This window comes from Apium graveolens, chromosome 3, assembly GCF_009905375.1.
Source record: "Apium graveolens cultivar Ventura chromosome 3, ASM990537v1, whole genome shotgun sequence".
NCBI classification, from domain to species: Eukaryota; Viridiplantae; Streptophyta; class Magnoliopsida; order Apiales; family Apiaceae; genus Apium; species Apium graveolens.
Window position 1 is genome coordinate 2,876,026 of NC_133649.1, and position 16,350 is coordinate 2,892,375.

Here is a 16,350-nt window from a genome sequence, read left to right on the forward strand (position 1 = left end):
CCCGGCCCAAAAACATCGTCACATTCTACGTTTAGTAAATTAAAATTATAAGCTCGGCGAGAATATCTTACCAATAATGTGAAATTTTTTAATATTTTGTCTTAATATAAATTAATGTGTTCGAGGTTTTGATAGTATTAAGTCAATTGATTATTTATATTCAAATTACTAACTTTACTGGTAACGTATTATTATTTTTGGGATTTGTCCCGATTTTAAGAATATTTGAAATTTGAAATGAGATCTCACGAGATTTGTTAAAACTACAATGATATACTAAATCGATTTATTTTTCATTTTTCATTTTAAAAAACTAGCTTTTAAAAATGAATTCTTTTGTATCAGCAATATTCATTGATCAAGATAATATTGTACATATATTTTGAATTATTTTAATATTTTGAATTATTCAAATAAAAGTTATATCTATACGATATTGTAGCATTTGAATCAATGCATTTTATATTATTTAAGGAAAAAAACATATATTATTCAGTAATTTGAATGAATTAACCGGTTCAACTGATATTTATAAAACTTTATCGAACAGAAAATTTTTAATTTTAGGAGAATAGTATAAAATGTTATCAAATTATTATATGAATAAATATTAGAGTCGTAATGAAAGAAACTTAAAAACAGTTTAAATAACGATATAATTACAATTTTTCTTTCGAATTCTTGAAAAAAAATCATGAATATCAATAATAAGTCTTAAAAATATATAATTCATTTTTATTTTACAACCATGATTGATACCCGATTGCGTAAAAAATAGATATGGATCGTTTGTCAGTGATTATGTGAATATCATATATAAATAATAGCAATTTATATATTACATAATTTTAATTTTTGAATAATTATAAATGCATGTTGGTTAAGTAATCAATTATCTCACTAGATGTTAATAATGATTATACATGTACATAAATCAGATATTTAGCATATAAATAATTGAAACCATCATAATTTATTAACAAATATAACATACAATAATTTACATGCTAACACACACATATAACTTAATCTTACTTTCTTAACAATAGTGTAAAAAAAAACTAACATTTTCCCATACATACATGATATACACATACGTTGAATTTCAAAAACTAATATTTTTCATTAAAATCAACTTTAATATTAATAATAATGTAAATTTTACATTATTGTATATTATGATTGCAAGGCATTCTGACTTCAGTTATGCATTTTTTATCTTTTTGAATTGAGTATGTCAATTGTAAGTTAGTAGTGAACTCAGTCATAATATAGAGCAGTACATAGAGTTTATTTAAATAAAATTCAAGATTTTGGTCAACTCTGTATTCAACACGTATGTTAATTTTTAGTTTTTTATTTGTAAACATACTAACGACATTCTACATATTAAGTTTAATCGTTTCGTTTTAAACGTACACTTACTACCCTGTTTATATTCATTATTTAAATATAAAATAACGGGTAAAAAAAATATAATATAATAATAGTTGATGGGATATTCATTCCTTAAAGTGAGGAAACATTCGAAACTTTTAATGTTATAGAGGGGGACATGAAGCTTGTTGGAGAGAAAGTTTATCTCCATTTCTTCAAAATTTGACTCAACAGGATATTGTTGGAATTGCTCTAAAAACATTATAATTGTGTGGTGTATAAAAAAACTGTAGAAAATGACCCGTGTCTCGCACGGGTTATTATGCTAGTTAGGATAACATGAGTCCTACCTAAACTCTGATATAATATAAAAAATCAAGTAATTAAAAATTTAGAATATGTGCCAACGACCACATGTTAAAAGTTAATATTTGATGAGATTTTCACAAAATATTGGTGGATAACTCATTAATAATTAATAATGACTAACTTAAAACTCGTGCGATGCATGGATCGCCCAGATTTGTTTAATATTATATAATTTTTAAAAAAAATATTTTGAATTCAATTCTTAATTTGGTTCATTTAAAATTTTAAATGACATGACTTCATGATAATTATATTGATAAACGTATATGTTCACAACTTTTTAGAACATTTAAATTATTTAAAGTGATAGCATTGGTAAGGGGAAAATATTATTATTACGAAATATTACTTTATTGAGGGTAAAAATATAATTTTGCATTATGTTAGGACGTTAAAAAATATTATTCTAGCACGGTGATAACTTTATCGATTAACTATAACTCTATAAAAAATATTTAAAAAAGACAATATTACTGATTAAACGATATAGTCTTAACAAAGACAAACTCTCATAACTGTGCGTCTGAGGTAGTCTTAACAAAGACAAACTATCAAAGAGGGGGTATCGAACAAAGACAAACTACCAAAGAGGGGGTATCGAAAAATTTAATTAACATGCGAGAACTTTGCTGATAGCTGCCGCCTGTCATGTTTGAGAAAAAGTCTTGTTCGATCAAGATATGAATATTATTTTTAAAATTTTATAAATAAGGATAATAAAATAATTATAGTAAATATCGACCGACCGACTATAAACTATAATATATTTAATGTTTCGTCTACTATAACATAGTATAGATTTTAGTCCGATTCATTGGTATTATTTTTTAAACTACTTTAGTTCAAAAAAGTAATCGTGATTTTGTTGAAAAAAGATATTTAATGTTTTATTATTAATATTATTAAAAAATGATCCGAAAATCATTTTATTGATAAATGATATAAATATTATCAAATCATTACACGGGCGGCGGTACAAAGATAAAAACTTGGGTAATATTCTCACAAATGGGCATTAGATATCTTTAAAGCTAAAAGAAGCCTAAGGGTATTTTATTTGTTTTGAGATACCGTATATGTTTTTATCACATACGAAGAAATGAAGAACCCTCGTGATATGCCTGTTCCTCGTTAGAAATTTTTTATTATATTATATATTGCTTTATAATTATAAAAATATATAAGTAAGGAAGGGTATTTTTGTAAAATCAGCGTGCATCATAAAACAAGTACCGTACCAAAACTTCAATGTTTCGTCTTTTATATAATAGTAAGCTCTAAAATTATAAATATATATAAGCAAGGAAGGGTATTTTTGTAAAATCACCGTGTACAAAAAAATAGATACTCTACCAAAATTTTCAGTATTTCATCTTTTATATAATAGTAATAGATATAGATGTATGGACCCCTTTATGCACAAAAATTTTTACCAATAAATTTTTTGGTCCTGTTAACAACACTCATTAGGGCTGTGGATAAAAACTTAATTTTCACCACCTGACACATTATAATTTGTGCTCATATTGTGTATATAGGCCATTATGTTTATGGAAGAAAGAATAAATTTTGATAGATAAAATACATGTATTTAATGCTTAAACATAGCTCTTAGGGCTGTGGTTAACATTTTCCTAAATTTTTTACAACCCATCAATCATATTTTTTTAGCATGTCCATGGATACACACGGGACAAATTCAATCATATATTTACACTACATAACATCAATATAACTTGTTTTTCGTGTAAATCCAACTTTTTATCCCCCTTCATCTTTCTCTCTCAACCTCTCTTTTATCCTCAATTTGTTGGTATCTTTTGTTTGATAAGAGTATGAGTATTAAAATAAAGATAAGACTACAAACGTCTTAATGTTCCCACTTATATATAAGCGACAAAAATAATATGTTTGGTTAGACAATTAAATGGGCTCGAGAGTAAATTTTCGAGGATGATCGAAAAAATATGATATTAATTATAAGGGCTCGAGAGTAAATTTTCAAGAGTAAATGTTCACATGATGGTTTCTTTTTATCTCAACAGAAGTATGTTTATGATATATTGCAGGAGCATGGGATGCTTGTTGATTCTAAACCATTGCAGCTGCGTATGGATTCTCATGTAAAGTTGACTCATGATAAGGGTGACCTGCCTATCAACCCCACTCCTTATCAGCGGTTGGTTGGAAAGTTAATCCACCTCACAATAACGAGACCTGACAGAGTCTTCACAGTGCAAATACTCACTCAATTTATGCACTCACCAACAACTGCACATATGCAAACTGCAAAACGATCACTCAGTTATTTGGTAGGTACTAACACTCAAGGACTATTGCTTGCTTCTGCGTCTGCTGCACAATTAACAGCATTCTGTGATAGTGATTGGGCAAGTTGTCCAATCACACGCAAATCAACCTTTGGCTACTGCATATTTTTGGGGACATATCTTATTTCTTAGAAGACGAAGAACAAACCGTAATTGCTCACTCATATGCTGAAGCGAAATACCGCTTGATTGCATTAACAGCTTGTGAAGTCTCCTGGCCGACCTGCCTGCTCAAAGACATTAGCTTCTCCAATCTACCTCTCACTATTCTAAAGTGTGATAATCAAACTGCACTTGCCATTGCTGTAAATCCTGTCCAGCACGAGAAAACGAAGCATATGGCCATTGATTGTCACTATATTCGAGACCAAGTACAAGCTAGGAACATAGTAACATCTGCTGTTACCTCTGCAAATCAGGTGGCTGACATTATGACAAAGGTTTTCAGCGTCAAACAACATACTTCCCATTGTGACAAGCTGCGAGCTTCTCTTCGTTCTCCCTCTTCAAGCTTGAGGGGGAGCGATAAGATTAATGTCACAAATAATTTTTATAATAATGCTTTCTCTATTTCTGTTTTGAAATATTCCTAGTATTATCTAGCTCCTAGTGGGTGTGTGGTGTGACTAGGCTAGGTTGTTAGTTTATTTTGTATGCTTGTGCATTCTACATATATGGGGACCGAAGGATAAGATCAGTATGAATGATTGATACTCTCTCTGTCCCTAAAAATATTTCCTATTTGTGTTGGACACGTTTGCCAATACACACTTTTGATTGTTAATATATTTAATTTCGTAATAGTATTAAATATTAAAGTACTCATAAAAACGAATCTAGCGAGATCACTCATCACTATATTTGATCTTATAAATTAGACGTAAATTAATAGTCAATCGCTTTGCATGAATAGTGTCCAAAGTCAATATAGAAAATGTATAAAGGGACGGACGGAGTAATATTTTTGACTTTCTGGATCTCATTTTCTCTTCATCTAATTTGGCAAATACTTTGTTTACATGTTCTTGACAATCTTGTCATCAAACTATGCACGTGCCCTCTACATCATGTACTAAAAAAATTGTGTGTAAATTTTTAAAAGGATAATGTCATAATATACATATACATAATATAATAATAGAAATGTACAGTATGAAACTACAAGATTCAAATTTGCTTCAAAATTGTTTATTTAATTAACTTAAAAACATTTTAAATTTAAATTAATAGTTAATAATCACTAAATTATATATAAATAATAAACATTATTAATATGCATCGATTTTTGTTCTGATTGATCTTTTCAATTAATCGCCGATTACTGATTAATCCTTATAAGGTTATGGTGCCGATCTTCCCCGATTACCGATTATTGTAACACCACTAGTTATATATTATTTATAGTTGATAATAAATAGGTTTTTTCCTGTCACTAAGCCATTAGATTTTTGTTTTTAAACGAACATGAACATATATCTATGGTTACATGAAAATGAAAATAGAGTGACTTTGAGACTTTCACTCTATTTTGATTTTTTTTTCATACTTAAATAATAACTCTGTCATTCAATTCAGTATTCTTTATCATTTTATAAGTGTCAGCTTACATGAACTTTATAGTTACATTTTCTTTTGTCAAAAAATTTATTTATGGTTGCTTTATGCATAAACAAACCAGAAACAAAATTAATATTTTATTAAAGCTTTTGAGAGTTCGGAGAAAACTAATTTGTACCAATTGAATATAGTAATTGGCGCGGTTTTTATAATTTTCAAGGTATTATAATTAGAAGGAAATATATATTGTAAAGTTGATTATGATTTTGTTATCGTTAATGTGTAAGAGCCCATATAATTTGTACGGGTGCATTGTTTTAATTTCCGCCTTTGTAAGAAAAAATGCATCGGTGCCGAAAAGGTTAAAAGGTTATTTTAACAACTTTTTTAATCTTCAAAGTGTTACAATTTTTTTTTGAATCTAAATATTTGTAATTGACTTGATGATACTTAACTATTATTATTGTTTAAATTTCAAACTGTAATATATATAAATATTCATCAAGTTACACAGTTCAATAAGATGTTTTTTTGCGAATGCACAAAAAGAACTTTTTATATGAAAAATCTAGTTTCAAATATTTGATGCGATTTTATTCATAAAAAAATAATAATGTAAATATTTGTTGTTGGTAAGATTCCATCCTAAAAATTTATAAGTCTTTTTATAAATAATAATATAAATATTTATTATTAACATTATTCGAACCTGAGAACTCATATGTATTTTTATAAATAATAATACTAATATTTGTTATTGACAGGATTCGAAACTCGGAACCTCTGAAATAAGTGTATTTTTTTAGTTTTCAATTTCAAAAACCAAGTCATTAAAAATTTAAGGTAGATGGAATCATATATTTTACATAACATCAATATACCTCATTTTTTGGTGTAAATCCAACTTTCTATCCCCTTCCATTTTCTCTCTTTAATTATCAACCTCTCCTTTATTCTCTATATTTGTTGGTATCTTTTAAAATGTTTGATATGAGTACTAAAATCATTGATGGGATTATAATTGGCTTCAAAATTGATTTTGTACTAAATAATCGATTAGTGTAAATATTTATGCTCATATATTTGTTTGTTTTGTATTTGATAAATTATTATTTATCACTATGTGAAAATCCTATTAATTTTTCTGAAATTAAGATAAGACTGCAAACATTTTAATGTACCCACTTTCTTCAATTTTTTTTTTTAAATATTCCCACCTATAAGCGGCAAAAATAATATATTTGGTTAGACAATTAAATGGGTTCGAGAGTAAATTTTCGAGGATGATAGAAAGAATACGATATTAATGCAGCATGTGGATTGCTAAACAAGATTATAAGGTTATTTTCAAAAAAAAGAGATTATAAGGTTATGAGCCCATTTACTACTTGTAGTGTATTCAATTATTTTAAAGTTTAATTTGGGCCAAGTCCGGGACTTACATTTACTCCTTTCCAGCCCAATTTATTATAGCGTGTGGCATATTTTCTGAATATTCAACTTTTTCACTTTCTTTTTGACAAAATCACTAATATTTACATAATTTAATTGTTAAACAATTATATATACGTAGTTTAATTACATCCTATTAACAAACCTCTAGACTCAATTTTTTTTTCAAATATTGATTATAGTTTTTGAATTTTGTTCTTTAACTAATTTCAGTTAATTGTGTTCGTTATATATTTTACAAATTATTTTTTCTTCGTAAGAATTTGATTTCAAAAATATTTTTTTATTATAAATAATATTACCTTTAATGTTAAAAAAAATAAAAATTTCATGTTCTATAAAAAAGTTACTCGTAAGTTTTGGCCATGCAAGTGATTTTAATAGACGTTATTTTTACGTCAAGCGTTTATTAAATAATTAAAATTCAATGCCATTAAATAGTCTAACATTTCATAATTGTGACTCTATGTCCAAAGAGATTAAACATTTATCTAAATATTTATTAAAATTTTGAATTTTTAAACGAGTCTCGTCAAATATAATTATGACAAAATATCTCAAGATTTGATATCCAACAAAATATTATCAGATATCGATACAGATAACAATAAATAAATAAATAAAAGAGATATTTAACGGCCACGATTTTACGATACAACCCAAACCGTGTCATCACTATATATTGCTTGGACAGTTTCCCTAAGCAACGCGGTGCAGTTTCATCTCTGCTCTTCCACCCAAAAAAACCAAAAAAACAATAATAATTCTCCCTCTATCTCTCTATATCTATATCTATACATCTTTATATACAAATCATCACCATCAATTTTCCGATCATCGGTTATCAAAATTTATATTAACAAAAATCTAAAAAACTCGAAAAAAATGGCACAGATGCAGGTTGAGCAACCACAAGGTCCGGTGAGCGGAGAGAACGGTGCGGCTGGTGGATCAAGCCAGGCGACAACGGCTTTGTATGTGACTGATTTCGATAAAAGTGTCACGGAGTCACAGCTGTATGATCTGTTTAGTCAAGTTGGTCAGGTGGTGTCGGTTAAGATTGTTAAGGACAATGCTAACGAATCGGTGGGACATGTATATGGATATGTTAATTACCGCAATTCCGAGGATGGTAATTCTCGTACTTTTTTTGTCTATTTGTTTATACACACGTGTGTTTTAAGTGTTGTGTGGGGTCTGTTATGTGTTGTGTTATGTTTGGTCTTTTTATGTGTCTTAATATTAGTGTTTGATTGTGATTGTGATATAATATTTAATATATTTTTTATTATTTTTTTGTTTACTAGTGTTCACTTGATTTATAATTATTGTTCTTTGATTTATTGTATGTTTTAGATTAATTGTTTTGTTGGTTACATGGTTGGTTAGTTGTGATGTGTTGATCTATTATTATAAATTCTAGAAGCTTGTTATATGGGGTGATTGTTTTATTATATTTTAGTCATTTAAATAATTGATTGATATGTATTCAAGCTCTGTTGTTTTAGAACTATAAGTTATAAAGTAGCTGTGTTTGAAGTCTTATGTTGTTTCAAGGCCAACATCAAGTTGATTTTGAATTGAAAGTGAAATTTGCAAGCATTACCGTAATTTGTCTAGTTTAGGATTCTAACTCAATTGAAAATGTGGAGTTCTCGATTATTTTTCTAGTTATCATCATTGTAGTTCAGTAAGTATGTAGATAGATTGGAATTTTATAGATCAGGGTCTGGATTGATGCGACAGTTTGATTGGATATGCCGTAGACCTTGTCTGTTACATTCTTGTTAGTGTTGCGATGATATCTGAATATCTAATACTCTTTTGTCAATTGTGTACAGCTGCAAGGGCTCTGGATGTTTTGAACTTCACTCCAGTGAATGGCAAAACAATTCGTGTTATGTACTCTGAGCGTGACCCCAGTTGCCGTAAGAATGTTGCTGCAAATGTATTTATCAAGGTACTGATTGACCAGATGAGTCATATGATAATTACTCAATTGGTTACCTGGCCTTTACTATGTTTGCGATGGCTTCATTTGACTTGCTCATTAGTTTAGCGGTTTGGATATTTACAGTAGCACTTATGAGAAATATACAGTCCTCTGTGTAATTAGGCGTTTAATTTGTTTTATCTAGTCTGTTCTGTATGCTCTTTTGAGTTGAGAATGAGTTTTTATTCAACATTTGGCGGCTTATAAATTGATGTGAGATGAAACAGAATCACATTACTAACAAAAGATTATGGCTATTGTTGAACATTGTGGTGTGTGGGCTCCTAGCTATGATTGTATTCTGGATATTCAGTTATAGTAGAATGAGACTGTAAAATCATGTAATATAGTAGACTAGTAGTGTTATATGTGTCGTCGCTTAATGGCATGGTTCTCATCACGGTCCTTACTCCTTTGCATATCCATTCATCTAAATATTATCAAATAAACCCTCTTAGGTGCATTATATGTATATGCTTCCACACAAATGCATTTAATATTTGGTTCCTTGTTAAGTACCGTGTTTAGAAGATTTAATACCTTACATTTGTGCAGAACTTGGACAAGTCTATCGATGGCAGAGCTTTACAAGAAATATTTTCAAGATTTGGCACCATAAAATCTTGCAAGATAGAGACTGACGAATCTGGCGAGTCTAAAGGCTTTGGTTTTGTTCAGTTCGATAGTGAAGAGGCTGCGCAAAATGCTATAGATAGGTTAGATGGTATGTTTATGAATGACAAGCAAGTGTATGTTGGACGTTTCCGCTCTAAAGAGGAAAGAGATGCTGCTTTGAGTAGGTCAAAATTCAATAATATATATGTGAAAAATCTTTCTGCAATTACAACTGAAGATGATCTTAGAAAAATATTTGGTGAATATGGTAGAATTACTAGTTTGGTTGTGATGAGGGATGTAAATGGAAAATCCAAATGCTTTGGGTTTGTCAACTTTGATAATGCTGATGATGCTGCAAAGGCTGTTGAGGCCCTAAATGGAAAGATGTTTGATGATAAGGAGTGGTATGTTGGCAAAGCCCAGAAGAAATCTGAGAGAATGATAGAATTAAAAAGTCAGTTTGAGCAAAATAAGGAACAGATGGACAAGTCTAAAGGATTGAATTTGTATGTTAAAAACCTGGATGACACAATTGATGATGATAAACTGAAAGATCTATTCTCTGATTTCGGAACTATCACTTCGTGCAAGGTTTGTAAATGTGTGGAGTTATCATTAAAATTGTAAATGGTCCTTATTTTACTGTGTTTGTGCAAGTTGCAATGCATTAATTGATTCTTTTTTACTTCATAGGTTATGCGTGATCCTAGCGGAATCAGCCGAGGCTCTGGATTTGTTGCATTTTCGACTCCTGAAGAAGCTGCACGAGCCGTGAGTTAATATTTTTTTGCTTATATTTTTAATTTTAATTTGAGAATTAATCATTTCTTAATCTACCAACAGCTTGCTGAGATGAATGGAAAAATGACTGTGAGCAAGCCATTATATGTTGCCATTGCTGAGAAGAAAGAGGAGAGAAGAGCACGGCTGCAGGTAAATGTGACTTTAAACAGTTGGAACTTGGAATCCCAATGAGATCATGTTTTTGTTCATAATAATGTAACTTGTGGATCTTGTGCATTGGAATCAACCGTCCTTTTAATTTTCTTTTTTTCTTCATACTAAACAATGCATCTTAAAACTTAGTGGTGCTTGCCTTTGTTGTCCGAAATGATAATGGAATGTCGTGGACCATGCTTCCTGTACTAGTTACCTGCTTTAGTTATCAGTGTCAATTATTTGTTATTTTTAGCATGTGCACTCTAAGATTTTAAATTACCAAAGAGAGTATAATGCATTATGATTTATGCATGATGATTTTCTAATATACAAACCTAGTATATTCAATTCCTCAAGTAGAGTTATTTCTGTAAAAACCCAGGCTTAGAAAAGCTGACACCTTAGATTAGTTCGATTGAAAATCTCCCTGCTAAGTCTCTGTTCTATAGTATCTTTCTCCCATTTATACTCCTTCATTAGACTCAATCTCTTAGTGGACCTTGATAATTGGTGTCATTGCTCTTGTCAAGTTTCATTTTTAAAGTCCAACATGCAATTGTAATCCCTAGATTAAAAGAATTGCCTTTCATTTCGTTCACATCTCCATTGCCCACCACATCGTGTTTTGATCGATCCTATTGCATTTCACATTTTTATCACCCAATCTGGCTGAATCATGATACTCTGCTTGATTCGATAAATTTATAATTGATGTAAACTCCATTGTGAGGTAGTGGAATTAAGTTTTCTAAGGCTTGCGATTGAGATCTGCAACTCATTTAGGCTACTCTAGGACAGTAGGTTATGTGAGAGCCATACTGTGTTAGGAATGTATTTCCTAATGATGGCCTTGTTATACGGTGTACATCTAGTTCTGCTCTCATAATAGTAGTATATGAAAGACTTTACAGATGATGATAATAGTACTGCTTACATAAAATGCAGGCCCAGTTCTCTCAAGCGAGGCCAGTTGCAGTGCCACCTTCTATGGCCCCTCAAGTGCCAGTATATCCACCCGGTGCAGCTAACTTTGGACAACAAATCTTTTATGGGCAAGGCCCTGTTGCAATTAATCCTTCTCAGGTACCAAATACTTGACATTCGAATTCTACCATATAAGCTTTGTCAAGATGAAGATGTCTCTCTGATTCCCTTGTTCACTATGCTAATCTTCTTGTTGTTGTACTAGGGCATTCAGATATTTAATTAGTTTTCTGGATAATATATATCTTTCTCATGAATTGTAAAATACAAACAACCACTTAATAGACAGCCGGCATGGTTTTCACTTGAACTATTCATTAATTGCATAAACACTATTCATTAATTGCATAAACACACCTTATGTTTAGGATTATGTGATTTTTTTACCTGATGTTTTAACTTTAAACCATCTTGATTTTCTTTCAAATGATCAAATATAACTTTTTAAATTTCACAAAATTTTGCAAGGATAAGTTACATTAAGACCTACATGCGGCACCCTGGTAGAAACATGTTAAACATCTACTTTTAGATACATCATTGTTTCAACATTAAAATTTAAAACCTGTAGAACTGAAGATTTAACTTTTAAGTACCTGGAATAACAAAACCTACAATTTTCTGTGTGTTTTTTATCGTAAGCTCTGAGAATTGAGAGTCTTAGACTCTTAGTTAAAGATTCCTACCCAGTAATGAAACACATGTTGTTTACTCTTTCCAAATGTAATTGGTTATTCATTTACAAGGAAATTCTAGTCAACGCTTGTATATATTTGCGTAGTAGAAGTCTTCCCACTTTGTGCTTCGGTAATAAATTGTTGTATCTTTCTGTTGATGCTATCCACAAGGCCAAGGGTGATGCTATGCACTATGTGTCCAGCCTGCTTTACACTTTACTCACTTATAAGGTCTACTGCTTCTGTAGAGTTTGTTGTTCTTTATTCTTTTGAATAGGTGTCATGGGAGAGCACATAATGTTCACTTAACCCCTTTTCTGTAGATATCCTTGTATTCTTGTTTGATATACTATACCTACATATGTTTTTACAATTTGTGACTACTTGGAAATTGTTGGGGAAGTTCTTATTGACCCGAATATTAAGTATTCTACCATTAAGACTACCATATTTTCTGAGTAAAAAACCTTGTATATATGCATTGTTCTGCATATTTTGCTTAGAGAATTATTGTAGGGAACTGTAATGGTGGTAAGCGGGCAGGTTTTGAATCATATCTGTAGGGGTGAAGCGGTATTTAAAATTGATATTCTGCTTTTTCTTAAAATGCCCTTACTTGCGATTCATGTATATTTATGACTAAAATTGATTTCCTGCTTTTTCTTAAGATGCCCTTACTTGCAATCATGTTTTTTATTGCACATTTACTTCATATAACAAGCGTGATCTTCAACTTAAGTTTTTAACAAATTCTGAGCAATGATTACTCGGTACTGGTAGTAGTAGACAGGTGAGTTTGGATGTTAGTAGTATTACTGTAATCACAAATTTATATTTCTTATGTTGGGTTTGGTTATTAACAGCAGCTTGCTCCAGCAATGAGGCCAAGTGTCGGTCCCATACCAAATCTGTATGTGCCTATGGTCCCACCAGGGCAGAGGCCTGGTGTGAGGCGCGGAGCTGGTCCTTCACAACAGATCCAGCAGGCTGGCCCTTTATTGCAACATCAGGTTAAGTAACTTGTACCTGCTAACTAATTTGCAATTGTTTATTTTTATTTCTTAAAATAGTATGCATAAAGGTTGATAATGCTCTCCAGATGATGCCAAGGGGACGCATGTACCGTTTCCCGCCTGGTCGCAACATGGCAGATGTGACCATGTCAGGCGGCGGAGGGGTTCTTCCTATTCCTTATGGTATGGGTGGCATGCTTTCTCGAGATGCTGCTCCTCCACAACCTATGCCAATAACTGCATTAGCTTCTGCACTGGCAAATGCACCAGCTGATCAGCAGAGAACTGTAAGTCCTTCGCTTTTATTTAATTTGTATTAAGTTGTGCTTGATATGCAAATTAACACGGTTCTCCTTTTGGTGACAGATGTTAGGTGAGAATCTTTACCCTCTAGTGGATCAGCTGGAGCACGACCATGCAGCTAAAGTTACAGGCATGCTTCTCGAGATGGACCAAACCGAGGTTTTGCATTTGTTAGAGTCACCGGATGCGCTGAAGGCCAAAGTTGCAGAGGCAATGGAGGTTCTTGGGAATGTTTCACAAGTCCACCCAGCTGATCAGCTAGCAAATCTTTCACTCAATGACAATCTTGTTTCTTAAGTTTTAAGGTGGTTATGTGAAAAACCACCTGCGGTTGTAGTATGATAAACTTAGATCTCTAGTATGAGTTGGTTCTTTAAATTTGAAGAGTTTTGAACTATGGATCCTGTTTTTGCTGGTTTAAACTATGGATTTTGTTTTGGAAGTTTGAACTATTAATTTTGTTTTGGAAGTTTGAACTATGATTCTTATTCTTCCAGTTCTTTTTACAAGTTACTTTCACGAAAAATAATTTGGCCGGGTATCAAGTTTGAGAAATTGCGAAATTGATTGTGGTTCTTGATCTATGTATATAGTTCAAAAATAATTATGATTCTGTCCAGCACCGTTGAAGGGAGGGAATAAATGGTAAATTCGGAACATTCCCTTATTGAAAGAATGCCCCGCTTCAATCTCTGTTTTACTTTGGATGGAACAGATCTCCAGTAAAAAGTATGATCAAGATACATATATGATGGAACAGACCTCCAGTCAAAAGTATGATCAGGATACATATACGACACATTATACGACACATCTGCAAACTCGTGTGCCGGCATATTCGCAGACCGTTTGATAAAATATAACTTAAAGTTGTTATGACACCGTAAGAAATTTTTACATTCCTCCACCACCTTTCCTAGCCGAGATCGCATAGGAACTGAGCTTCTAATGAGCTGAATGACGACATGGCAATTCGACTCCACTGTAACTATAGACCACTCCATTTCTTTGGCTCAGCTTAAGGCCTCCTTGATGGTCATTGCTTCTGCCAATGTTGGGTTAATCACCTCTATTTCAATCTTCGATTTGGCTAAGATGATGAGATGACCATTATCCCTTCTGGCAGTAAAACCCAGAGGTTGACTCGCAAAAATCGCCGCATCGACTATAATCTTTACTTCATTTATGTGTGGCTTTACCCAGCAAACCGCACGATCACCTTCGACCGGAGGCATAAGAGGTGCATTTGTACTTCGACTCTGAGCATTTAACCACTGTGAAAGATATTCCCACGCCTTTGCAACTATTCGCATAACTGGTCCTCTTTTTCCACTCCAAACGAGGTTATTCCCAGCCCTCCATATAGACCAACAGAGTGTCATCAATTTAGCTTTATTCCTGACCGTTTGCCCTTGCAAGTTTAGCTCTAACCATTCAAAAAATCCTAGAGCGTTTGTCGTATTAATTCCTGGATCAAAAATCTTCCAACAAACAGTAGCCACTTTGCACTGAACTAAAGCATGGAATATAGATTCATAGTCCTCATTGCATACAGTACATAAGTTATTAACAGGCACATGCTTTAATTGTAATTGAACTGGTGTGGGTAAGCTATTCGTACCTGCGCGCCATATCAAATTTAGTACCTGAGGAGGTGCTTTACTATTCCACACAGTCTTCCAAAGATTACCACGAGCCTCCAAATTCCTCCCCCTTTCTGCATCTGCAACAACTTGTAAGCACTTTTAACAGAATATTGTTCCGTACATTTCAGCTTCCAACTCAAAATATCCATCTCCAAGTCCTTCTCAATCCTGGTGTTTAAATTGATTTCTTGGTCTCGATCATCAGACACATCTTCAATGACTTCTTTGTCCCATTCCTTCGTGTCGTTCTAAAAAAAGAGTCCACTGTTTGATCAACCAGAGCGGGTGAATTTGCTGTAACACGCGGATTCTCCTTATTGTTTAACCAAGGTTGATTAAGAATTTGGATATTGTTTCCATTGCCAATTCTTCACACTGCTCCATCTGTAATTACTTTTCATGCTTCAAGAATACTCCGCCAATAAAGCTTGGGCTACTACCTAAATTAGCGTCCATGAACTGCTTATCAGGATAATATTTGGCTTTATATATTCGAGATACCAAGCTTTTTGGATTAGTTATGAGACGCCAGCACTGTTTCCCTAGCATAGTTAAGTTAAAATCACGGAGATATCGAAATCTCAAGCCACCAGCTTGCTTATGTCTGGCCATTCTCTCCCACGACATCCAGTTAATTTTCGAGCTTCGCTCATTCGATGAACTCCAAAATAACTTAGCCATAATCTTTTCAATATCTCGAGTAAGCTCTAGAGAGAGAAGAAACACATTCATTGCATAAGATGGAAGAACTTGAGCCACCATCTTGATTAAGATTTCTTTCGCTGGCTTCGACACATTTTTCTCATTCCAAGTCTGAATGTTATTCAACACCTTGTCCTTCAAATATCCAAAAACCACAATTTTATTTTTGCCCAATATATTTGGTAACCCCAAATATTTGGATGAATCATCTGCTCTTTTAATTTGCAATTCATGACACACCAGCTCTTTATTATACTCTATCACATTGGCACTGAATAAGATCGTCGACTTGCTGGCATTAATCCTTTGACCTGATGCTCTCTCATAAGTTGGCAGAAGCTCCTTTATTTTGCTTGCTTCAGTCAAATCAGCCTTACAAAACAGGTAGTT

The 16,350-nt window shown here is 32.2% G+C and overlaps 1 protein-coding gene across 2 annotated transcripts; it reads left to right on the top strand.

Moving 5' to 3' along the window:
* Positions 1 to 7,775: 7,775 nt before the first annotated feature.
* Positions 7,776 to 14,102, top strand: LOC141711426 (polyadenylate-binding protein 8-like). Of its 2 annotated transcripts, none has more exons than XM_074513860.1 (9): positions 7,776 to 8,217; positions 8,927 to 9,045; positions 9,634 to 10,287; positions 10,390 to 10,467; positions 10,540 to 10,629; positions 11,581 to 11,718; positions 13,163 to 13,306; positions 13,396 to 13,596; positions 13,676 to 14,102. In XM_074513860.1, the coding sequence occupies exons 1-9, from the start codon at positions 7,971 to 7,973 to the stop codon at positions 13,907 to 13,909; spliced, it is 1,905 nt and encodes a 634-aa protein (XP_074369961.1). In that variant the 5' UTR covers positions 7,776 to 7,970; the 3' UTR covers positions 13,910 to 14,102. The 2 variants fall into 2 exon arrangements, with proteins under 2 accessions (XP_074369961.1, XP_074369960.1); XM_074513859.1 differs by having other exon boundaries at positions 7,777 to 8,217; positions 13,160 to 13,306.
* The last annotated feature ends 2,248 nt before the right edge of the window (positions 14,103 to 16,350 follow it).

Bases quoted from the DNA above. Each gene is read 5' to 3' on its own strand.
- LOC141711426 (XM_074513859.1), top strand. From the start codon at position 7,971: ATGGCACAGATGCAGGTTGAGCAACCACAAGGTCCGGTGAGCGGAGAG. The intron at 8,218-8,926 runs GTAATTCTCGTA...AATTGTGTACAG, and splicing joins TTACCGCAATTCCGAGGATG to CTGCAAGGGCTCTGGATGTT. The intron at 13,307-13,395 runs GTTAAGTAACTT...AATGCTCTCCAG, and splicing joins GCCCTTTATTGCAACATCAG to ATGATGCCAAGGGGACGCAT.